At 41.9% G+C, this 26,976-nt stretch overlaps 1 protein-coding gene across 1 annotated transcript in view; it reads left to right on the top strand.

The window, feature by feature from the left end:
• Positions 1-225: 225 nt before the first annotated feature.
• LOC106578707 (plexin domain-containing protein 2) overlaps positions 226-26,976 on the top strand; it is a 171,327-nt gene continuing 144,576 nt past the window's right edge. Inside the window, exon 1 of the mRNA XM_014157836.3 lies at positions 226-741. Coding sequence (XP_014013311.3) covers positions 642-741 — 100 coding nt within the window. The 5' untranslated portion in view covers positions 226-641. The remainder of the gene's footprint in view (positions 742-26,976) is intronic.

Genomic DNA, 26,976 nt, shown 5'->3' with positions numbered 1-26,976 from the left:
ACTGTATAGGATAGGGTGGTTTCAACAAAGATGTTATGGTTGATTTTTTTTTTAAACTTTAAAAAAAAAACTGTCTCATAGTGTAATAAGTTCTTGTCTGTCTTGTGTCACAGAAAAGTCCATTATTATCCAGCTAATTACGGGTGGATAGCATATTCCAGCTGCATCTGACACGGTATTGTTGCAGACTGGTGGTTTGCACTGACTGTAAAACGCTAAGTACTGTTGGTGGTGTTGGATTGGTGACGAACGAGTCCTCTCTGAGAACCCAACTCACATTGCACCTCTTCTTTCCCGGGTAGGAATGAGACCTATGCGTGTGGAGCTGAGATGACTCCAATATTCTGAACCGTGTTGCTTTTTTGGTGGTGGCCCGGGACCTTCTTGGACCGATGAGCGTATGCGCGCATTCACGCATATCTTCACTCACTCACGCACGCACAAACACACACACAAACAAAACACCACACATCATATTCCGCGTCTGCAAACCAACGAACAGCGCAGACAGGTTTTGCTCTGCAAAAGGCTGTCTTGCAGACTACACTCGAGAAGAGTTACGAGTCCCCTACGATTTTTGGTGTATGAAAAAATAAACATTCTATAAAGAGGAGCAGTGCAATCAATCGTGGATCTTGGATATGGCAGGTGTGAAGACATTCGACCTTGTTGTTGGAGTTGTTTTAGTTTTTCTGTCTCTTGGAAATGCGTTTCAAGAGCCCGGACAGGACCCGACAAACGGTAAGACCCCATACTACCTCTTATATTTGCACCATGAAGATCTCTCCACATTTAATGATAACAAAATAAAACACTATGCATGATGACTTGTACAGAGACACGTTTACAATGCTTTATTTATTATTAAGTGTGGTTTGGTGTAATACGGTGCAATGGTGCAATCACTTTCATGGTGTACAATAATGAAACAAGGTTTGTTGTAGACGTATTTACCAGTATCTTTTACTGCCTTTATAACTGTCAAAGAAGAATTTGTATGCTGACTAAATACCAACTACATGCTACATGGTTTTCATTATTGCTGTGATATTGTGTTTATAACGGTTTGTGCGCTCGTGAGTGAGGGTTGCCGAGGTTAGTGGTGTGTGTGCGTGCGTGCGTGTACTGCGCGCGTCCGCGCTTGTGAGGGGGATTTGAAGGCTGCTGGTTTTGGATGTGTGCACGGCTATTGTTCTCCGCTATTTTTATTTCAGCAATCGATCCACCCTATGTCGGAGACTTTATGATAGGCAATGTCAGCTAATTTATTATCCTTACTATAAACATGTGTATAAAACAGTCTGTGTCCCAACGTGTTATCATGCTTTTATTAATATAAGTGCATATTGTAAGAGGTGTTGAATGTGTTTTTTTTTCTCTTGTTTTTATAAAATTCAATGTTTTCAATAAATTAGTTGGGATTTGGTGAATCATGAACAACTTGATGAACATGGCCGTAGGGTAGGATTTTTGAAAATCAAAGGAAAAATATAATGTTTTGCGTTTTGACTTAGATGTTGCATCCTATAAATCAAACAGCCTATATTATTTGACCCAACTATGAACATTCTCTTTAGGGATAGGGTGCAGCATTGGGAAGTTTGGATGAAAAGCGTGCCCAGAATAAACTGCCTGTTACTCAGGCCCAGAAACTAGAATATGCATATAATAGTAGATTTGGATAGAAAACACTCTAAAGTTTCCAAAACTGTTAAAATAATGTCTGTGAGTATAACAGAACTGATATGGCAAGCGAAAACCTGAGAAAAATCCAACCAGGTAGTGGGAATTCTGAGGTTTGTAGTTTAAGTGAATGCCTATCGAATATCCTGTGTCTGTGGGGTCAGATTGAATATTTATGATAAAAACACCCTAAGAATTGATTAGAAACTTTGTTTGACATGTTTCCCACAAACTCAAATGGAACTTTTTAGACTTTTCGTCGAGACTTTGTGTCCATGCTTTGTGCATTGGATTACTGGACTAAACTCACAAACAAAAAGGAGGTATTTGGACATAAAGATTAACTTTATCGAACAAAACAAACATTTATTGTCTAACATGGAGACCTGGGAGTGCCATCAGATGAAGATCATCCAAGGTAAGTGATTCATTTTAATGCTATTTCTGACTTTTGTGACACCTCTCCTTGGTTGGAAAATGGCTGTATGGTTTTTGTGGCTTGGCGCTGACCTAACATAATCGCATGGTGTGATTTCACCGTAAACCCTTTTTGAAATCGGACACTGTGGTTGGATTAAAGAGAAGTTTATCTTTAAAATGGTGTATAATACTTGTATGTTTGATTAATTTTAATTATGAGATTTCTGTTTGATTTGGCGCCCTGCAATTTCACTGGCTGTAGACCAGGTGTTCCGCTAGCGGAACCCCCTTCCCAGAAAGGTTAAGAAATTTTCTCCATGATAGGAAAGAACAAAGATATGATTTTGGCAGTAGTGCGCCCCTTCAACCATCTGATTGAGATTGTCCCTCTGTCAGTGCATGTGCTGTCTACCAGGGCCTTGCTTTATCTGATCTGGAAGCAGTTTTAAGACTGGGCCTTTTATTACAGTAATTTACAGGTAACTGGCTGCCAGTAAGTTACTTGAAAAACCACAGTACTGTTTTTAAAAGTGTAGAACCACCTGTACCAGTCTGTCAGTCTCCACTTCCTCAAAGTTCAACAACCAAACACTTTCAATCAGTAACCCATCATTTTAGAAAAAAATAACTTGCTCAAGTATTAGTATTCCTGAAGGAGGTGCAAGTCTTTAAAGTGAGGGAGGAACATTGATGATCCACACACTTCTGCAAGGTGTCTACAGTTGATGCCTACATTCCAAATTACATCCTATTCCCTACACACTTTTGTTGACCAGGGCCCAAAGGTAGATGTTGGGTCCATACTGTCCAACAGGGCTCTAGTAGTTTGATGAGTCCATACTATCCACCAAAGGCTCTAGTAATTGGAAGAGCCCATACTGTCCACCAGGGGCTCTAGTAGGTGGATGAGTCCATGCTGTCCACTAGGTGCTCTAGTAATTGGATGAGTCCATACTGTCCACCAGGGGCTCTAGTAGATGGAGGAGTCCATACTGTCCACCAGGGGCTCTAGTAATTGGAAGAGCACATAGTGTCCACCAGGGCTCTAGTAGTTGGATGAGTCCATGCTGTCCACCAAAGGCTCTAGTATTTGGATGAGTCCATACTGTCTACCAGGGGCTCTAGTATTTGGATGAGTCCTTACTGTCCACAAAAGGCTCTAGTAATTGGATGAGTCCTTACTGTCCACCAATGGCTCTAGTAATTGGATGAGTCCATCCTGTCCACCAGGGTTCTAGTAGTTGGATGAGTCCATGCTGTCCACCAAAGCCTCTAGTAGTTGGATGAGTCCATCCTGTCCACTAAAGGCTCTAGTAATTGGATGAGCCCATGCTGTCCACCAGGGGCTCTTGTAGGTGGATGAGTCCATACTGTTCACTCGGTACTCTAGTAGATGGATGAGTCCATACTGTCCACCAAGGGCTCTAGTGGAGAGCTTTACTGTGCTATTCACCATATTAGGTACTTTGTCTTAGTTTATGGAGACCATGAATCTCCTTGGCCAGTCAGTGCTGCACATGGATCATCTGAACTTAGATCATTGCTAGAATTATCAAGAGCTCACATTCTATCTTGAAAACCCATGATCTGGGCCTTTCAGAGGTACGCTGTGAATTGAAGTGTCACACTGTTTCTGAAGAGGTTATGGAATAAAATAATTCAAATTCTCAATGATTCCAACCACCACCCGTTTTTCCTCAAATGAAGCAAAGTTCTCCAACCTCAACTGTTATTTGCAAACACATGGACAGGGATCCAGCTGTCAATGTCTAAAAGGCTTGGAGAGATTTAATTTTAGAGGAGATCTTTCCAGGTGCACCTCACTCTGCCTCTGTTCTATATAGGGTATTATTTTTAGAGTAGCTGTCCAGCGAGACGCTTCCCTTGTCATAGCATTAACTGACCATATTTATGGTGAGAAGTGCCTCTCTCCTTTCCTAGATAGTACATTATTAATAAACAGGAAGTAAAGGAAAAGAAACACCCTAACAAATGTCAGCCGTGCGGTTGGTGTGTGTGCGCCCAAAGGCTGTTCACTCTGAAGTTCACTGGGTATCTGGGACCTTGTTGTGTACAATTCACTGTGGAGGCTGACTCACACACTCTGGTTCTTTCATTGGCCAGCATCCACAGCAGCAGATGACAGGGAAAAAATACAAATGTTGATGGCTATATTGCCACACACCCACACACAGTTTTGTATAACAAGAATTTAAGCTTTCTGCCAATATCAGATATGTCAATGTCCTGGGAAATTTTCTTGTTACTTACAGCCTCATGCTACGTTAGCTCAACCGTCCCGTTGACTGGACACTGATCCGAAAAGAAGATAACTAACCTTATGGGGACACACAATTCAGTTCAAAATCAAATGTTCCCTAAACCTAACCCTAGCTCCTAACCCTAAACCTAATTCTAACCCTAACACTAATTCTAACCTTAACCCTAAACCCCCTGGAAATAGCATATGACCTTATGGGAAGAAAAAAAATGTTCACATTTCTGTTTGTTTACAATTCTTGTGGGGACTTCTGATCCCTACAAGTATAGTTAAACATGTCCACATGCACGCACGCACGCACACACACACACACACACACACACACACACACACACACACACACACATACATACACCTTCCTCTCACAGTTATAAATGGGAAGAGCAGTGGCTTATATCTGGATGACATTAGAAGATCTCATGGGCTAAACATATTTCTTTTAAACATTCCCGCCATGTGACGTCTCTGGGTGATGCCAGTGGCAGGCTCACACACTGATGAGTACAGAATATAGAGGTATGATTTCATGGGGATTTTGGGGTTAATTCTCACTCTGGCTCTCTCTCAGAGAAAGATACTGTATAGGCCACTTCGTCTGTGCTGTTGCAGTCTGTCTTGATCTGCTCACTAATGATGTGGTCTATTTAACAGCCCTCAACGCAAGCATTTAAATGTGCTAAGATTGTGGTTGTGTATGGAATGCCATGTGAAAGTGGAGAGCTCTGTTGTATGGGATTCAGGCACGGTGCTGTGCTGTACTGTTCTACACTGTGCTGTGCAGAGTTGAATGGATTCTTAGGTAGCGAGTGACTTAACCAGGCAGTTATCCACGGCCTTAGCTCTGGGGACCCTGCTTCTCATCCATCATAATACCACAGGCTGCCTTTCCTCTCACACACTCAGATACACAGACACACACAAATACAAGCCACGCATGTACGCGAATAGACATAGAGTTAATACAGTGGTCTCTTAGCAGCGTCACACTCAACCTTCAAAAGGCTGAGTTTGACCTTCGAGGCTAATACAGCCTATCTGACTTGTCTGGTGAAGTGTCGGGCTGTGACACAAGTCTTACTGGCAAAATGGTGCACAAAAGAGCTCTGTGTGTCTGTTCTGAAAGAGGAGACAGTGTTGAGTCCGAAAAAGGAGAAGTGCAGGAAGTTTATAAGCCTTCTAGTAAGGAATTCCATTCTCTCTCTCCCTCGCTCTCTCTCTGTTTATTGTGTGTTTGTGTTTGTGGTCTGTCTGTCTGTCTGTCTGTCTGTCTGTCTGTCTGTCTGTCTGTCTGTCTGTCTGTCTGTCTGTCTGTCTGTCTGTCTGTCTGTCTGTCTGTCTGTCTGTCTGTCTGTCTGTCTGTCTGTCTGTCTGTCTGTCGCACACTGCACATTCTAACTGGTCAGAATCAAAGTCTCTTTAGTGGCTCTCTGAATTACCTCCTGAAAGAAGCTTCCTTGAATGGACGGAGGATGACAGGGGTGGGTTGGTATGAGCCGGGGGGGGGGGGGGGGCTGGTGTTGGTCATTGTCTTGCTCTATATGTGGTGACAAGTCTTCTATACCGCACAGGACCGGGATGGTACGGTCCCATACCGCAACACCAGGCTCTTGCGTTAGTCACGCCTCAGACCCTGTCATCTCAGGTCCACCCCTTTGCTCTGTGAAGGACCCTTATACAGTGGGGTAGAGGGTAGGGTGCATGTGGTAGAGGGTAGAGCCAGAAAGAGAGGGGTGAGAGGGGCTCAATAGGCACTGAGACAAAGCAAAGAGGCCTATAGTTAATGAAACCCGGTGCAGTTAAGCTGCTCTTTATGTACAGCCATTGTCTTTCATGCCATTTTCAAGCTCTTTCATGTCCATCTTTGCCCTTTGTCTCGCACACTCATTGGGGCTTTTAGATTTTCTTTGCCTTTTCTTAGAATTGTAGTAATCACTCAGTGGGGTATGTTTTGTGCTTTTGTGTTGTGTGTGTTAGATTAAAGGCCCAATGCAGCCGTTTTCTCTCAATATCAAATCATTTCTGGGTAACAATTAAGTACCTTACTGAGATGGTTTTTCAATTAAAATTGTCAAAAATAAACGAAAATAGCTTCTTAGCAAAGAACATTTTCTCAGGCAATAATTTTGCTAGGACTGTCTGGGAGTGGTCTAAGTTGGGAGTGGAAAATTGAAAACTAGCTGTTATTGTCAGAGAGGTTTGGAACTCTCTTTCTTATTGGTCTATTAACTGATTTCACAATGGAAATGCCAAAGCTCCATTCCACCAAAACAGGCCGATTTTTTTTCTTTTTCTTCAAACATCTCTTGCACTAAAAGGGTATCATCATAATATTCACAATTTCACAGTATTAGTCCAACTTCATAGTGTGGAAATATATATAAATACACAGAAAAATCATGTTTTTGACTGCGCTGGGCCTTAAATATAAGCACTTTATTAGGCCCCCTATAAAAGTCTGAGAAAGCAGGAATTGATGGATTGGTGTTGGCTATACGTAACTTTTATTGAATAACATGCATCTGAATTAACTCAGTGCTCTGTGAAGAGAACTGAATATCGAGAATTCTATTTACCATGCATGATAAACCCTTTAATAAACAGCCCAGCAGGGTAGGCTTATCATAGTCTATGACAACTGATCTCAGACCAGCATCTGAAGCAGAGATTAATCCACAGGTAGAGCCTGATCTGTTGTCTGGCTGTCCAAGCAGCTGTACAATGCTTCCTTTGGCTGAGCTGGATAGTCTTAACAAAGAAAGGTAAATGTGTTTCTGAGATGGAGGGATTTCCAGAAAGCTTCCTTTGCCTGCAGGGCAGGGGTCAGTGTGTGATGATTAAGGAGGAGAGGAAATTTGGGGAGAGTGCAATCCTTTACTTCTCCCCTTATCTTCTGCTTTTTGTCATGGGCTGGCGAGAGTACTAGTGTAGAGGGGTGATAGTGTGGAGTGAGTTAGGGATGGTAGTATGCAAGACCACATGGTAATAGTATGGGCTATGCGGGGATGAATGTTGCACCTTTATGGTCTGTTCTGTGTAAGACAGGTTCACACTAAATCATGTATGCTTGCAGGTTGTGGTTCTCAGTTATCAACACAACCATGGGAAGAAGCTGAGCTCTCAAATACCTCATAGCTGCTGGAAATGTCCGTTCGGATAGAAACAGCACCTGAACACACCAGTCATCGCTGTTGCAAGAAATCCTTGTATCTCCAAAAATGTAACTTGCCGTATATTGGACATAGGATAATGAAACTTCAGGAATATTTTGAATTCATTTTCTTGGTCCTACAGTCATGATGTTTTCAGACTACATAAAAGGGAGTTACTGCTTTCAATGAATGTAAAAAAGGCTTTCTTCCGGCAGTGACATATTGTATCTTTGATACCAGCTGAAACAAGCCAAGGTTCAGGAAGAGAGGAGGGAGCAGCCAGTCACAGAGGGATTAAAGAGTAAAGCCCTCAAACATTATACACTTCAGCAAGTGTCACGAGTTTCACTGAGTTACCCAGCCAAAGAGTCAGCACAGCAGACTGCTGGGTTTTACAAGAACAGAGAGAGCTGCTCACTCCCCCAGAGGAACTGGCTGTCTGTGTAAGGTGCATTCGGAAAGTATTCAGACCGCTTGACTTTTTCCACACCTTATTACAGCCTTATTCTAAAATGGATAAAATTATTTTTGGTTCTCATCAATCTACAGACAATACCCCATAATGACAAAGCGAAAACAGGTTTTTAGAAATGTTTGCACATATATTAAAAATAAAAAACAGAAATACCTTATTTACATAAGTATTCAGACCCTTTGCTATGAGACTCGAAATTGAGCTCAGGTGCATCCTGTTTTCATTGATCATCCTTGAGATGTTTCTACAACTTGATTGGAGTCCAATTCAATTAACTGGACATGATTTGGAAAGGCACACACCCGTCTATATAAGGTCCCACCGTTTACAGTGCATGCCAGAGCAAAAACCAAGCCATGAGGTTGAAGGAATTGTCCTTAGAGCTCCGAGACAGGATTGTGTCGAGGCAAAGATCTGTGGAAGGGTACCAAAAATTGTCTGCAGCATTGAAGGTCCCCAAGAACACAGTGGCCTCCATCGCTCTTAAATGGAAGAAGATTGGAACCACCAAGACTCTTCCTAGAGCTGGCCGCCCAGCCAAACTGAGCAATCAGGGGAGAAGGGCTTTGGTCAGGGATGTAACCAAGAACCCGATGGTCACTCTGACAGAGCTTGAGTTCCTCTGTCACCACAGAGTGATGACAGAGGTGATGACAGAGGTGATGGGAGAACCTTCCAGAAGAACAACCATCTCTGCAGCACTCCACCAATCAGGATTTTTTACGGTAGAGTGGCCAGACGGAAGCCACTCCTCAGTAAAAGTCACACGACAGCCCACTTGGAGTTTGCCAAAAGGCACCTAAAGGAGTCTAAGACCATGAGAAACAAGATTCTCTGGTCTGATGTAACCAAGATTGCTCCAGAGCGCTCAGGACCTCAGACTGGGGCGAAGGTTCACCTTCCAACAGGACAACGACCCTAAGCACACAGCCAAGACAACGCAAGAGTGGCTTCGGGACAAGTCTCTGAATGCCCTTGAGTGGCCCAGCCAGAACCCAGACTTGAACCCGAAAAAAGCTGTGCAGCGACGCTCCCCATCCAACCTGACAGAGCTTGAGTGGATCTGCAGAGACGAATTTGAGAAATTCCAGTGTGCCAAGCTTACAGGTGTGCCAAGCTTGTAGCGTCATACCCAAGAAGACTCAAGGCTGTAATTGCTGCCAAAGGTGCTTCAACAAAGTACTGAGTAAAGGGTCTGAATACTTATGTAAATGTGTTTTTTTATTTTTAGTACATTTGAAAAAAAATCCAAAAACCTGTTTTTGCTTTGTCATTATGGGGTATTGTGTGTAGATTGAGGACAAAAAATTAATTTAAACCATTTTAGAATAAGGCTGTAACGTAACAAAAAGTCAAGGGGTCTGAATACTTTCCAAATACACTGGATACATCAGTCAGTTATGTGTTGTGTGGTCTATTCTGTATCAGTGGTCCCCTTTGGGTTACAGCCGTTAGCGCTCTGCCTCAACGAGGTAATGGGGTGAAACACAGATGGGACGCTGCAATGTTTGTTTGTTATGTGTGTGTGTTTGTGTGTGTGTTTCTCTCTCTCTCTCTCTCTCTCTCTCTCTCTCTCTCTCTGGATTTGGTGTGTGTGTTGAGTGTTCACAGTTGCCAGTGAGTGTGGAGAGTTGAAGAACCCCCTCTGGGTGTGTCATGAAGGAGGGCCACAGGTCTTTCAATGTGTCCAGGCATGCTGAACAGAAGACAAAGAGCCAGGGGAGGACCCTCTTACCCCGGCCTGTCAGCAGGCTTCATGCCCCCAGCCCAGCAGGAGCAGCGGCTTTCTTTGTACCAGACCAGACTGTGTCACTCACTGGCGCTACCAATATGCTGCTAAATGCCTATGTAGCATGTTTGTGTGTTTGTATCTAAGAGAGAGAGTGTTTCTCTAGGTGTGTGTTTGCTGTTGCCGTTCTCTCATATTTCCTTTTCCTCTTTTTTTCTCTAGCACTGAGAACGTTTTCTGTAAAGTTCAACAGGAACCTCTCTCCTTATCCAATGCCAACCACATCCTGAATATGTCATGACATGACATGCAGCTTGCCAGCTTCTTACTTACAACTGTTCTACTGTTGATGCTGCAATGTACTCATTGATATTTGTGTCTGGTAAAGATGTTTTGAACCGTCTGCAAGTCTAAGTAGAATTGTGGGACTCCCTCACTTGAGTGCAACAACACAGTCTTTGTTTCTGTGCCTGGAAAGAGGCTGTGTCGCTGTCCAAATGTCTCTCCCTCTCCCAAACAAACTCATCCTTAAAACCAGCAGCCATGCCCTGCAGAAACGACAGTCAATTAAGTGTCTTGGGTTAAAATAAAATACTTCACACTACCACAAGTACATTTTGGGGTCAGAAATGGGGAGGACAGATCATGACTTTGAAGTTGAAATCAAATTCATGTTTTTGTGAACTACCACCTTTATCCGGAAATGGATAAATATCAACCTTTTTTATATTTATAATAAGGACGATTCCCATGCTCTGTTAGCTTTGAGATGGTATTTGTCATATGGGTGTTCACTGTATGGTTGTTAATTGTGTTGTTGTCAGATTCTCCATTCACAGAGATGGGTGGGTGCTCCTCATGTAAATTATGTTGAATTGATTTTATGGAATACTAAATGCTGCAGAAATGAATTAGCTCTGATTTATTGGCGGGCTGCCTCGGGGGGAGAAACAGAGAAAGTGTCGCAGAATGTGTGTGTGCGTGGGAAAGTAAGAGGAATGTGGTTTTCGGATTCATGTATGAACACACATGTATGAACAAATCACATGTGAAAAATGTCATGTGGAAATATATATATATATATTTCCACATTACATTTATATATATATATATATATATAGTCAGGTGTGGTTTTCGGACACATTTGGGAAGTTTCTCATGGATTTTTCAAATGTACATTTTTCATATATGAACAAATCATATCACAATTTAGCTGTAAAGATAAGTGCATAAAAATGACAAAACGTTAACATGCGTTAACTGACTAACACTGACACCCCTAATTTAAAATCATATTTTTGTAGAAAAGTATCGATTTACATTAATTCCAAAATCAAACACATTCACACATTTTCAAATACATAAAAATTCATTTTAGGCCTGTGTATTAAATGTGACAAAAACCTTTGGACAGCTAACAATAACAGAAGCTAAAAACAGCTAGCTAGGATGAAATGGAAGGCTAGCTATTGACTGTCCCTATGCTAGCTAGCAGTTATCAATTAGCATGCAACCATTGAATACAAATTTCATAAAAAGTAACCTTCTAAAATACACATAACTAGTGTGGTTCATATGTACACATGTAAATACACTCAATATGAGTACTCATTTGAAAAAATATAACCATTTAAAAGACAAAACATTTATAACGGGCAGCAGGTAGCCTAGCTGTTAGAATGTTGGGCTAGAAACCGAAAGGCTGTGACCCTACTGTCAGGGGGTGTGTGTCTCTTTGTTAACAACTGGTGCACAATCTCTAATATTAAGGAAGTCTCAAGGTTCTGCTCGCCTGATTTATAATACCTCATGATAAGCTGTCAGGGGCACGACAATGCCTCTTCCCCCTCAGGAGGCTGAAAAGATTTGTCATGGGTCCTCAGATCCTCAAAAAGTTATACAGCTGCAGCATTGAGAGCATCTTGACTGGCTGCATCACTGCTTGTTATGGCAACTGTTTGGCCTCAGACTGCAAGGCGCTACAGATGGTAGTGCGTACAGTCTAGTACATCACTGGGGCCGAGCTCCCTGCCATCCAGGACCTCTATACCAGGCGGTGTCAGAGGAAAGCCCAAAAGTTGTCAAAGACTCCAGCTACCCAAGTCATAGACTGTTTTCTCTGCTACCACAGGGCAAGCGGCACCGATGCACCAGGTCTGGAACCAACAGGAACCCGAACAGCTTCTACCCCCAAGCTATAAGACTGCTAAATAGTTAGTTAAGTAGTGAACCAATAGCTACCCGGAATATCTGCATTGAGTCTTTTTGCACTAGTCTCTTTTGACTCATCACATACTCTGCTTACTGTTTATTATCTATACCGTTACCTAGTCACTTTATCCCTACCTATATAAACATATCTACCTCAACTATCTGGTACCCCTGCACATCGACTCGGTACTGGTAACCCATGTATATTGCCAAGTTATCATTACTCATTGTGTATTTATTCCTCGTGTAATTATTTTTCTATTTATTTCTCATGTTAATATTTTTCAATTTTTCTTCTATTCTCAAAATGTTCTGCATTTTGGGGAAGGGCCCGTAAGTAAGCATTTCTCTGTTAGTCTACACCTGTTGTTTACAAAGCATGTGACAAATACAATTTAATTCATCTGATTGACTCGCATTCAAACGTGAGCTAGCTAGCTACTTAGCTTGGCTACACTCATGTAAATTGGAAAATCTCACTCGTTTTTCACTTGGTCTAAACAATTCAATTACACACAAAAATATAAACGCAACATGTAGAGTGTTGGTCCTTTGTTTCATAAGCTGAGATTCCCAGAAATTGTCCATTCGCACCATTTGTGGGGAAAAACTCATTCTGATTGGCTGGGCCTGGCTCCCCAGTGGGTGGGACTGGCTGCCAAGGGGGAGGGCCTATGCCCTCCAAGGCCCACCCATGGCTGCACCCCTGCCCAATCATGTGAAATCCATAGATTAGAGCCTAATGAATTTATTTAAATTTACTGATTTTCCTTATTTGAACTGTAACTCAGTAAAACTTTTGAAGTTGTTGCATGTTGTGTTTATATTTCTGTATTCATCTAAATGACCATAAAACTCATCACAGTTTAGTTAACATGTTATCTCTACATTTTGAAAATGTAACCATGTGTACCAACCAGAAAACAGGATAGAAAATAAGGAGACACAGAGCACTAGCTTCTCTGTTCTTTTCACTGGGCTTCTTCCAACGGTCATGGACCAATGTACGAAGAAGACATTATTTGTAGCCTTTTCCTGCAGTCAAATGACCAAATCCCCCTCTAGTGGTCTCATGGGTGGAATATTATTAATATTTTCATAATTTCATAATTAACAAACATATTTTTTTGAAGCGGTGAAAATCCAGTGTTTGTTATATTTCAGTCTTCTATGTTGTATATAAAGTGTAATATTGGAATGAAAACTCAAAATTGAATACATTTAAACTCTATATCTGACATGGTACAGGTGTCTTCTTTTTTTATGTCCATAACTATGTGTGCGGTGTTTACCTTTGTTTCAAAGTAGATTTGTTTAAGATTACCAAAAAAATTCTGTGTGACTCTGATTTAGCATTTGAACTATTATATTCAGGTGGACTAAGTCAATTTTTTATAGAATGACATTACAGAATTAGCAATTCCACATGTGGAAACATTGCTACTGCAACATGCTAACCCCACCTTTTTTACATCAGGAGAACATCACTATCACCACATGTGAACTTGCAATTCCACATGTAGGGTTTTCTTATTAAACTGTAAATGTGATTTTCACATGTTCATGTTTTTCAAATTTGAACTTGCAATTCCACATTTTAAAGTGAGATTTATACATGTGGAGTTGTTAATGTTTTTCTAATGTGAAGTTGCAAAGTTTTCTTACATGATGTGAAACTGTAAATATCATTTTTTACATGTGAGGTGAAAACATGTTATTTTCCTCACATGTGAAAAGGTGGTTTTAACATGTGAACTCTCAATTTATTTCACATGTGAAATTTCAGCTCAACATGTAAAAACAGCCACTTCACATGTCCTGATGTCTCCTAACACTATTTTCACATGAAACTTCAAATTTTCCTTTTTTTTTTTTTTTGGAGGGGTAGCACAGCTCTGCTTGTATATCTAGTTAGGGCTGGAATTTGCCTAGTCACAGGGTCAGGAAAAACTCCGGTCCCTATTCTAAAGCAGTACTAGATGCATTGGTGATCTACTTAGTGGTTTCTCTTTTGGTGTAGGCCAGCAGATCAGCAGATGTTTAGGAACTCTGAGGAGCTGACTGGAAAGGCAGGACCTGTGTTCAAGGACTCTTCCCATCAGCCACCAGTGTTTGTTTGAGCAGAGGCTGGAGGCTCGCTGCCTGGCACTCCTGATATGTCCTGATGTCTCCCAGCTGTTTAGGCCTTGCCTGTATCTCTGCATCCCAAATGTCACCCTATCCCCTATGTAGTGCATTACTTTTGTCCAGGGTCAATAAGGCTCTGGTCAGAAGAAGTGCACTACATAGGGAATAGGGTGCCATTTGGGATGTACAGTCTGTGTCTGCAGCGAGCTCATCCCTTCCTCCCTCCACAATACATAGAATGTGTTTCCCTTGGATTCTCACTCCACTATCAACTCTGGGAGTTTGCTGACTGGTGGAACTTGAAACTGGGGCAGTTTTTCTGCCTTTGTTATGTTCCCTGGAAGTCTTCGTTAACACGCTGACTGTGATTATCTACCTGGGTCATATTCATTAAGATGGGAATCAACAACAGGAGTTTCTGGTAAAGGCTGAGTGCTCTCAAGCTCACCCCTCTCCTTACTGGCTGCCTACTGTGTTCCTGTGAGGCTTCCTGCAGCTCAACTCAGACACAGATAGCAATGGGGGGAAAAACCTGTACAGTTACACATCGGGATATTATTTTTGACGATATATCATATTGTTTTGACAATATCGCATTATTATATTTTGTACCTGCACCAAAACTCCAGTATTTTTCCTTCATAGCTTGTTCTCCATCTTATTTTTAAATAAGGAGACCATTTTTTTTATGAACTTTTATTTCCATGATTGATCAAAACTAATTTTCTCATGGCTCTCTCTTGTCCCTCTGCAGCAGACATATAGTGAGCAATATGTTTGGAACATCAAATCACAGTACAATCACAGTATTGAATTGCAATACATACTTTATAGAATGGTGATAATCGCGATATATATATTGTATCCTGATAATATTATATCGTGAGGTCCCTAGCAATTCCCAGCCCTAGTCATAGAGCCTTGTTTTCAGGCTTTGTACTGTAACGATAGCTCAAATCAAATCAAATTGTATTTGTCACATGCCTCGTAAACAACATGTGTAGACTAACAGTGAAATGCTTACAACAATGCAGTTAAATATAAATAATGACACACGGAATAAATACACAGTGAATAACGAATAAAAAGAACGAGTAAAAAAGAACATGGCTATATACAGGGAGTACCAGTACCGAGTCGATGTGCAGGGGTACGAGGTTATTGAGGTCGCTATGTACATATAGGTAGGGATAAAGTGACTCGGCAACAGGATTGATAATAAACAGTAGCAGCAGCGTATGTGGTGAGTGTGAAAGTGTGTGTGTGTGTGTGTGTGTGTGTGTGTGTGTGTGTGCGCGCGCGCGTGTGCGTGCGTGCGTGCGTGTGTGTTGGGGTGTCAGTGTAAGTATGTGTGCCTGTGTAGCAGGGGTTTCCCGTTATGAACATTTGGCGCCAGACAACGTGACTGACAACATTTAAATTTTTTAATTTACCAGACATTTGAGAAATTTACCGGACATTCATATGCATTGGGTGCAAAACACATTAGGGCGTCCACCCAGAGTGCTCAAAATCACATTTAGATTATTGTAATACACCTTAACATAATAGACATTTGCGTTTTATTGAAAAGCAAAACATTGCCCTTTGCGTCTTCATCCCTGCTATAAATCAGAAATGAATATATATATATATATATATATATATATATATATATATATATATATATATATATATATATATATATATATATATATATATAGCCTTGAAGAACAAGTCGCCTACACAGTAATAAAAGACAACTTCAAAAATATCAGGGCACGCCGGTCATTGCTAGAAGGGATTCAGATTTGACTTTTAGTAAGAGGTTAAGGATAATATATGCAGCAGGTGTGGATAATTACGTAGCATGTTAGGAGAATTAGGTTACGGTTAGGAAAAGGGTTAGGTCTAGCTAAAATGCTAAACAAAATTAACTTTTGACGATCATTTGACAAAAGCTGGACCCCTTCTAGCCATGACTTGCCTAGTTAAATAAAGGTTAAATAAAACATGTAAATTAAATGACCTGGACGGCTGCCCCATTCCCCATTCACGCTGCGATTCAGCACCGCAGTAGTGGAAAGAGGACACTGTCTTGGCGGTCACAAAATGAATACATTCTAAAACTGATGTTGTACAATCAAATTCGATATTTAAATAAACGAAATTCGTTAAGGCTGGTTCATTGAAAGAAAGCTTATTTTTACAAAGCTCCTGTGAAACGAGTCACCCGTCATACATTTATGAAAGCACTTGTTTTCAAAGCTCAAGTGATATCTCACTCTTTTTACGGTACTACTGGATGATGTTAATACATATTATGTTTATTGTCATTTGAACTATCGTGGGGTTGTGATTCGTGTCATGTGTGATATGCGTGACTTATTGATAACAACTCTGTTTCCTACTATAGGCAGTTGGCTGCCTAGTGATTGCACCATTGTAACTCTGTTGTGAATAGTTGACAGCGATGTTTCGTTTCCAAATGCTACTAAATAAGCTCAACTGAAATGCACCAATTGTGCATGATACACATCATTACTCTGCTCTAGTCTATCAATCCACTCCAAATCTTTATACTATACATGACACAGGGGCTGCATATGTTAATCTTGCCTAGGGCGGCAGCAGAACTGCTAGGACAGGGCCTGAAAAACACAATAATTTGCCTCTAATTTACTTGCGTTTGCGGCGGACCTTCACCTGCTCAAAGTGAACCGCTGCTGTTGCTTAGTCAAAACTGTCCAACTCCTTGGAGCAGCTTGCGATGCGCATCAGCTTTGTTACTTTGTCCTCAAGAAGGCACGATCTTGAGGCCGTTACTCTGTTTTGGAGAAAGACTTCCCTCTCGGCGGCCACACTGGAAACGGCGATAATCAACACAATCTTCGGCCAATTTTGTCCAGTCGGGGTACACTTAGCTGAAGTCCTTTATGAGGACCCCACGTCATTTGCGTGAGTAAAAATAGAAACGCACACACCCGCCACAAATTTCCAAGCAGCTTGAGGATTTATAGGCATATGAAGTATAGTTGCCTATTAAGTTGGAACACAGACTGGTTTTCCACCAATGAATAAGTGCTTCCGCCCGGAGAAATTGGCCGGCAACAATTGTATTTATCGACTTTTGATTTATTTTTTTGTTCAAAAGCCTGCATTTACTGGCTAACGGAAACTCTGGTGTGTCGGTAGAGTCCAGTGTGTGTGTGCATAGAGTCAGTGCAGGAGAGTTAGTGCAAAAAAGTGTCTGTGTGTGTTGGGGTGTGTATGTGTGTGTTGGGGTGTAAGTATGTTTGAGTGTGTGGGTAAAGTCCAGTGTGTGTCCATAGAAAGTTAAGTGTTTGTGTGTGTGTGTGTGTGTGTGTGTGTGTGCGCGCGCGCATGCATACGTGCGTGTATGTGTGTGCGTGTGTGACTGGTAGCTGGTGGCGACTGGCAGGCAGCTCCGCCCAGGTAACTGAAGACTCTCAGTGAGGCCTGTGTTAGTTAATTCGCTGGAATGCCCCGCGGCGTGTCTGAGAGTTAATTGTTTTTCTCTTGATAGAACCTTCGTTCCAGTTGGCACCCTATTCCCTATATAGTGCACTACTTTAGTGCTCTGGTCCAACATAGTGCACTATATAGGGAATAGGGTGCCATTTGGCACATTGCCTTTGTACAGTCTAAAACAAACAAACCAACACCCATCAAGATCGTGAGCTATAGTTTGTGGTGGAGTGCGCTCAGTGCAGACACGTTTCATAATAAATTGTCTGGTCTGTGTGAGAAATCTTGGTTGTGAAAACCTTGGTTGTTTATCCTAGTAGCTAGTGGCTTTATTTGCCTCAGATAATTGATGTTGTCAGTCTTGGGCGTGTACTGTTGAAAATGTGACCGACCACCTCTTTTTATTCTTATGTTGCCTAATTTGAAATATTGTTTTTTACATTGGATAAAAGTAAAGAGGGTATATCATACACTGCAGTTGAGGAACCATGGGAAAGTAATTCTGCTTTGAAAGTTGATGAACTTGTAAACTCACTTTTGAGAAATGGTCCTTGAATATTTTTGGTACACCTACTGGAGAGCTCTTCTTTGTCTACACCCATTCAGCATTGCTCACCCCCTAAGCTTTAGCCCCACACATTGCTTTAAGGATTCACATGTGAGGCGATGTGCTAAACAGAGTGAGTAAGGTAGTGTAGTTCACATGTTCATGAAATACAATAGATGGCTGTAATCATCCCCAGACACACCTGGCTAACTTGATGGGTCATGTAATCATCTGGCAAATTGGAGTCTTTTGTTTAGACAAGCTAGCTAAACAATGAACCATAATCCCAACAGAAATGGATTGTCATAGCTAGTCACCATGCATGCAATGCTGTAGTATGAGTCTGCAGGTAGCTGAAGACAACCAACTAGGTTCAATGTCAGATAGCTAACATTAGGCTATAACAAGCAATGAAAATGAATTTCTGAGATACCAATAACATTACTACACAGATCATATACATTACGCTAGCTAGCAAGCCAGCCAGCTAACGTAGGCTAGCTGCTAACAGTACGCTTTAACATGCAATGAAAACAACTTTCTGACAAATTTGGAAATGTACAGTACCAGTCAGAAGTTCGGACACACCTACTCATTCCAGGGTTTTATCTTTATTTTTTACTATTTTCTACATTGTAGAATAATAGTGAAGACATCAAAACTATGAAATAACACATATGGAATCACGTAGTAACCAAAAAAGTGTTAAACAAATCAAAATATATTTTATATTTGAGATTCTTCAAAGTAGCCACCCTTTGCCTTGATGACAGCTTTGCACACTCTTGGCCTTCTTTCAACCAGCTGTTGGCCCAAAGGGTGTTTAGCATCCCCAGTGGCTCTTCAAGCACTGAGAGGGTATTCTCCGCTGCTGGCCTGCTCTCTAGGCACCATCGCATGAGCCTGAAGCCACAGACTCTGGCCAAACTCATGTTTCTAAAAATGAATTCAAAGGCACTGTAGATGAAGCCAAATAAGGCATTTCTCGTTTAATTTGTATTTAATTCTAAGTAAGTCACAGCCTACAGTTGAAGTCGGAAGTTTACAGACACTTAGGTTTGAGTGATTAAAACTCGTTTTTCAACCACACCACAAATTTCTTGTTAACAAACTATAGTTTTGGCAAGTCGGTTCAGACATCTACTTTGTGCACGACACAACTCATTTTTCCAACAATTGTTTAAAGACAGATTATTTCACTCATAATTCACTGTATCACAATTCCAGTGGGTCAGAAGTTTACATACACTAAGTTGAATGTGCCTTTAAACAGATTGGAAAATTCCAGAAAATGATGTCATGGCTTTAGAAGCTTCTGATAGGTTAACTGACATCATTTGAATCAATTGGAGGTGTACCTGTGGATGTATTTCAAGGCCTACCTTCAAACTCAGTGCTTCTTTGCTTGACATCATGGGAAAATCAAAAGAAATCAGCCAAGACCTCAGAAGAAAATTGTAGACCTCCACAAGTCTGGTTCATCCTTGGGAGCAATTTCCAAACACCTGAATGTACCACGTTCATCTGTACAAACAATAGTACGCAAGTACAAACACCATGGAACCACACAGCCGTCATACCGCTCAGGAAGGAGACGCCTTCTGTCTCCTAGAGAGGAACGTACAGTAGAAGTGCAAATCATTCCCAGAACAACAGCAAAGGACTTTGTGAAGATGCTGGAGGAAACATGTAGAAAAGTGTCTATATCCACTGTAAAACGAATCCTATGTCGACATAACCTGAAAGGCCGCTCAGCAAGGAAGAAGCTACTGCTCCAAAACCGCCATAAAAAAGCCAGACTACGGTTTGCAACTGCACATGGGGACAAAGATCATACTTTTTGGAGAAATGTCTTTTGTTCTGATGAAACAAAAATAGAACTGTTTGGCCATAATGACCATCATTATGTTTGGAGGAAAAAGGGGGAGTCTTGCAAGCCGAAGAACACCATCCCAACAGTGAAGCACAGGGGCATCATGTTGTGGGAGTGCTTTGCTGCAGGAGGGACTGGTGTACTTCACAAAATAGATGGCATCATGAGGCATGAAAATTCTGTGGATATATTGAAGCAACATCTCAAGACATCAGTCAGGAAGTTAAAGCTTGGTCGCAAATGGGTCTTCCAAATGGACAATGACCCCAAGCAAACTTCCAAAGCTATGGCAAAATGGCTTAAGGAAAACAAAGTCCAGGTATTGGAGTGGCCATCACAAAGCCCTGACCTCCAATCCTATAGAAAAGTTGTGGGCAGAACTGAAAAAGCATGTGCGAGCAAGGAGGCATACAAACCTGACTCAGTTACACCAGCTCTGTCAGGAGGAATGGGCCAAAATTCACCCAACTTATTGTGGGAAGCTTGTGGAAGGCTACCCAAAACATTTGAACCAAGTTAAACAATTTAAAGGCAATGCTACCAAATACTAACTGAGTGTATTTAAGCATCTGACCCACTGGGAATGTGATGAAAGAAATAAAATCTGAAAGAAATAATTCTCTCTACTATTATTCTGACATTTCACATTCTTAAAACAAAGTGGTGATCCTTATTGACCTAAGACATGGAATATTTACTAGGATTAAATGTCAGGAATTGTGAAAAACTGAGTTTAAATGTATTTGGCTAAGGTGTATGCATATTGATTTAACACAACAAAATGTTGTTTAAATGCTGAGCTCTTAATGTTCCTGCCAGTCTAATGTGTCGCACTCGCAAATGCTTCACAATTTATTTATTTTTGGTCTATAGCCTCGAAATAATTGAAATAATTTAGCCGAAATAATTAATTTGTGTTCCTTCTTTGGCTCCCTGTCTGGCTCCTGACATATTTAGAGTGTTTATATGCTGCTTTATACGACATGTAGCCTATTTCAAATTATGAGTGCATCTTACAGTCACCTTTCCCTGTTGTTTATTAAATCATTTTCATTCAAATCATATGATTTAGTTTCAATACTTCAAAACCAAATGTTAGGTCCAGTTAGTCACAAAAAAAGGAGCTGTTGGAAAGGACGTGGAGTGCCGGAGCTGTGTGCATGAGCGATGAGCGAGATTTCCGACCGTTCAACTAGGTGCACATACTTTGACCTGTAAACATGGATGAACACTTCATGGCATACTGGATCCCCTTTGACTAAGTAAGACGTCCTGTGTCATTTCCGTTGTTTGTACAGCTTGCTTGTCCCTTTGTGTCAAGTCACTCCAGTTCACACTGATTGCATGCAATGCCATAAGAATTATCACATCTTTATCCCTCTCTGTCAATCAAATGTCAGAATTTTCTCCATCTCCTTCTCATACTCTGTTTCCACCGGGCATTCCACTGATTTCAAAACTGGGTCAACTTCTTCCATGACAACAAACACTGTTGCTCTCCGTTTCTTCCCCATCACTGTCATCAGAAGACTCTAGAATCTCTGGTTCAATGAAAATGTTTTTTCTTAAGTCAGGGATTTTTATTTATTTTATTTGATTGAACCTTTATTTAACTAGGCAAGTCAGTTAAGAACAAATTCTTATTTACATTGACGGCCTACCAAAAGGCAAAAGGCCTCCTGCGGGGATGGGGGCCTGGGATTAAAAATAAATACAATATAAATATATGACAAAACACACATCACAACAAGAAACACAACACTACATAGAGACCTAAGACAACAACATTGCAAGGCACCAACACATGACAACACAGCATGGTAGCAACACAACATGGTACAAACATTATTAGGCACAGACAACAGCGCAAGGGGCAAGAAGGTAGAGACAACAATACATCACACAAAGCAGCCACAACTGTCCAGTTTGAGTGTTTGTTGCAGCTCGTTCCAGTCGCTAGCTGCAGCGAACTGAAAAGAGGAGTGACCCAGGGATGTGTGTGCTTTGGGGATCTTTAACAGAATGTGACTGGCTGAACAGGTGTTGTATGTGGAGGATGAGGGCTGCAGTAGATATCTCAGATCGGGGGGAGTGAGGCCTAAGAGGGTTTTATAAATAAGCATCAACCAGTGGGTCTTGCGACTGGTATACAGCGATGACTAGTTTACAGAGGAGTATAGAGTGCAGTGATGTGTCCTATAAGATTTCCTCATTGTCTGATTCATTTTCAGAGTCAGAAAGAGTAAGCATGGCATGATTGTCCTCTAGAAAGAAGTCCCTCACAACTTTTTCCCACTGACCTCACCTTTGCTAAATTAAAGGTAGCAATGTTGTTGAGAGCATTAGCAACACTTTTGCAGTTCTCCATGGCTACTATATCTTTAAAAAAATCCACGGTAGCAAGGATTATCTACACATACTGAGCATCTCATGTTATAGACAGAAGCATTCTACATGGCAGACCAATCCAAACTCATCTCTTGGCATGTCCAGTCCATTCATTATCTCAGCCAATCATGTCTAGCATGTCTTTTTCCGTGTCTAAACAAACTGAGGCTTGTAATTTTAACCATTTTATTTGTATTTACAGATGGCATACAAGCTTGTTATTAAGGCACATGTTCCAGAAGGCAGCTCTGCCAAAAACTGCATTTTGATAAAAATATGTTCAAATGCCTCTCCTGTTAAGTAGTGACGTGCGACAAAAGGCTAGCTTCCTGAAACAGGTCACATATTAGAAGAAAGCTGTTCAAGTGCAGTGTATTTTCTAAGCACTATAGATCATGGGGATGTCAAAGGAGTAGCCCTGTGTGCTAGGCCTTCAAATGCATAGAATGTTGGTGTATTCTGTACATTCTGAGTCCATTCATTATGTTATTTCGAAAAGTGCACTAGTTTTGACCCGAGCCCTATAGAGCACAATGTCGGGAATCGGGTGCCATTTTGCATACAAACTTTGTGTCAGTTCTGTTGTTATAATGTCCCTCTGGTCTTGTGTCTATTTCAAGTTGTTTTGAAGTGGGTTCTCAGGTGGTGGTGAGCCAACAATACTCCTAATTGACTCTCATTAACTGTCTTTTATCTACCGGACCCAACATTACACTAACGGTGACAGAGTAAATTAATCCTGGCAGATTAATTAGGAATTCATTATTCATGCCATTACACACCAGTAATTGATGCACCCTCCTCCAATGAAGGGATCACGAAAGGTTGCAGACGTGACGTCACTCAACCATTTTATTTTATTTTATTTATTTCACCTTTATTTAACCAGGTAGGCAAGTTGAGAACAAGTTCTCATTTACAATTGTGACCTGGCCAAGATAAAGCAAAGCAGTTCGACACATACAACAACACAGAGTTACACATGGAGTAAAACAAACATACAGTCAATAATACAGTAGAAAAATAAGTCTATATACAATGTGAGCAAATGATGTGAGATAAGGGAGGTAAAGGCAAAAAAGGCCATGGTGGCAAAGTAAATACAATATAGCAAGTAAAACACTGGAATGGTAGATTTGTAGTGGAAGAAAGTGCAAAGTAGAAATAGAAATAATGGGGTGCAAAGGAGAAAAATAAATAAATAAATACAGTAGGGGAAGAGGTAGTTGTTTAGGCTAAATTATAGATGGCCTATGTACAGGTGCAGTGATCGGTGAGCTGCTCTGACAGCTGGTGCTTAAAGCTAGTGAGATAGATAAGTGTTTCCAGTTTCAGAGATTTTTGTAGTTCGTTCCAGTCATTGGCAGCAGAACCAGAACCATCACCAATGTAACAGTATAACTTCCGTCCCTCTCCTCGCCCCAACCTGGGCTTGAACCAGGGACCCTCTGCACACATCAACAACTAACACCCACGAAGCATTGTTACCCATCGCGCCACAAAAGCCACAGCCCTTGCAGAGCAAGGGGAACAACTACTTCAGGTCTCAGAGCAAGTGACGTCACCGGATTGAAACGCTATTAGCGCGCACCACCGGTTAACTAACTAGCCATTTCACATCTGTTACACCCACCCCCCCCCCTTTTGACCTCCTCCTTTTCCGCAGCAACCAGTGATCCGGGTCAACAGCATCAATTTAACAGTTTAGCTTCCATCAGAACCATCAGAACTGACTGGTCTGTGGGCGGTGAGGGGAAGGAAGCATCTAAGTGGTGCTGGTGGGTGGAGATATCGGAGGACAGGCTCATTGTAATGGCTGAAATGGAACGGCATCAAAAACATCAGACGTGGTTTCCTTGTTTTTGATAGCATTCCATTCAATCTTCAATCCATTCCCGCCATTATTATTAGCCATCCTCCCTCCCTTATCCTCACCAGCGTGCTCTGATCTGTCCCTCTAGGTAAGTCAGCCCTAAATGTCACCCATCAGATGAGCTGACCTGGTTGTTTCCTGTTATTGGTCCCTATGGGGACAGAGGATGACTCGTCTCTCAAATCATCCACTTCCTGCTGAGCCTAGGGGGTTATGGGTGTCTGGGGGAGAGGATCCAGATATTGATGAAGTGTCAGCCTAACTCTCTCTCTCCCTCTTCTCTCCCTTCTGATAGCACAGACGGGTAAAGTAGCCAAGGTGCCAAAGCAATGTGCATTATCATGGCTCTGGAGTTGTGAGCTACCAACCAAACTTAATCTCAACTACTTTATAAAACATGCAATAAATAAAAGCTAGTGGGGAGATTTAATCCGAGGTCTGTCAGTCTATCAATTTCTTCTTTGTTTTGTTTTTTTGGGCCCGATCTTTGGAGATCTGCCGATAAGCCTATCGGAGGCAGCGGTCAAACATCAAGCATTTGATCCAAAGAGCTGTCTGCTCCTTGATGTATGTTCTACATGTCTTTTTTATTGATGTTGACTGAAAACAATCGACAAACTGACAAGGTGAGAAGAGGAGACAGAACAACAACTCATTATTTGGCATTCTTTTTTGCCTTTCCCAAGTCAGCGCTGTGTTTTGCATATAAAAGTGTTTGCTTTCTAAGCAAATGAGCGATTCTCTTTGATATTGACAAAAAAAGACCCACTGTGGAAGCTATTTCCCTTTTTCTGTACCCCCAAAAATACCTGTATGTGGAGAAGTGATTTTGCTCAATGAGTTGTATGGGAGATGAGCCCAAACTAGAGCCTGGAGAGAAATACAGAGCCACGTGCTGAGGTAAAAACTGGTTTATTGTCTGCACATTATCTCTGTTAGTAATTATGATTCGACAAACTGAATGGATGAACACACAGAGGTCGGCCACTCGGATGTCATTGACTGACTGTGTGTGGGTGTGCAAGTATGTGCATGCATTTCTGTGTGAGTGTGTACATTTGTGGCCGGCTGCAACGAATTGGTCTTATGAGTGAGAAGTTTAGAAAACAACCAAAGATTTCAAGACTGATAGATGTAAAAGTAGTAACCTACAATAATGAAAAACAGATAAAAAAATACTTTATCAAGTCCTTGGCTTAAATCCTAATCTGATTTTGGTACAGGTCATGTTGTTCTTCACATTACTGTGTCTGGTAAACACACACTATATCAAATACAATTTGTCACGTGCACAGGATACAGGAGGTGTAAACAGTACAGTGAAATGGTTACTTGCATAGTAGCAATATGAAAAATAGAAAGTGGCCAGTGTTTATAATTATTACGACGCGCTTACCCAACACTCTTGTCTAAATTGATGGGTTGTGTGAAGGAAATGCTATAACCACCCCACACCCACGTCTAGCTAATGTCTAGACATGTACACTTTTTCATGAAATACAGTAGATGGCCGTAATCACCCCTAGACACACCTGGCTGACTTGATGGGTCATGTAATCATCTGGCGAAGTGGAGTCTTTTGTATAGACATGTAGCTAGCTAGCTAGCTAAACAATGAACTGGCATAATCCCAACTCATACTACTACCAATACAAACATTGTCATAGCTGTAGAATTAATCTGCAGGTAGCTAAAGCTAACAACTATGTTCAATGTTAGCTAGCTAACATTAGACTATAACTAGAAATACAAATGGATTTCTGATTCTAATAATATTACTACACAGATCATACACGTAACGTTAGCTAGCGAGCCAGCAAGCTAATGTTTGCTAGCCAGCGAACAGTGCGCTTTAACTTGCAATGAAAATGACTTTTGGACACGATTAGAAACGTCAACAATCTGAAAATGTAGCTAGACTTGTAACGACTGCCGTGAGAGAGAGTGGACCAAAACGCAGCGGAGATAGTGTTCATCATATTTAATTATTAAACGGAACACTATACAACTACAAAATAAGAAACTGACAGACAAACAGTCCTGTCAGATGAAACACAATGACAGAAACAATTACCCACAAAACCCCAACAGAAAAACAACGAATTTCAGCTGAGCCTGATTGGGAGCCACACACGGCCCAAAACAAAGAAATACAAAAACATAGAAACAGAACATAGAACGCCCACCCAATGTAACACCCTGGCCTAACCAAAATAAAGAACAAAAAACCCATTTCTATGGCCAGGGCGTTACAGTACCCCCCCCCCCCCCCCCAAGGTGCGGACTCCGGCCGCAAAACCTGACACTGAAGGGGAGGGTCTGGGTGGGCCTTCTTACGGCGGCGGCTCAGGTGCGGGTCGTGGACTTTTCCCCACCCTTGGCGTCGCCCTCTTAGGTGGTGCACCTGGCCGCGCTGAAGGTCTGGTGGGCGACCCTGACTTCGCCAGGCGCGGGAGCCCGGAGCCCAGCTGGCGGACGACCCTGGCTGTGACCGGCTGGCGGGCGGCAATGGCTGCGCCCGGCTGGCGGGTGTCCCTTGCTGCGCCCGGCTGGCGGGTGGCGATGGCTGCGCCCGACTGGCGGATGACCCTGGCTGCGCCCGGCTGGCGGGCGGCGATGGCTGCGCCCGGCTGGCGGACGACCCTGGCTGCGCCCGGCTGGCGGGCGGCGACTGGCTGCGCCCGGCTGGCGGACGACCCTGGCTGCGCCCGGCTGGCGGACGACCCTGGCTGCGCCCGGCAGGCGGGCCGCT

Source organism: Salmo salar, chromosome 19, assembly GCF_965601325.2.
Source record: "Salmo salar chromosome 19, fSalSal1, whole genome shotgun sequence".
NCBI lineage: Eukaryota > Metazoa > Chordata > Actinopteri > Salmoniformes > Salmonidae > Salmo > Salmo salar.
Note: the sequence above shows the minus strand (reverse complement) of the source record. Positions and strands in the feature narration are given on the sequence as shown.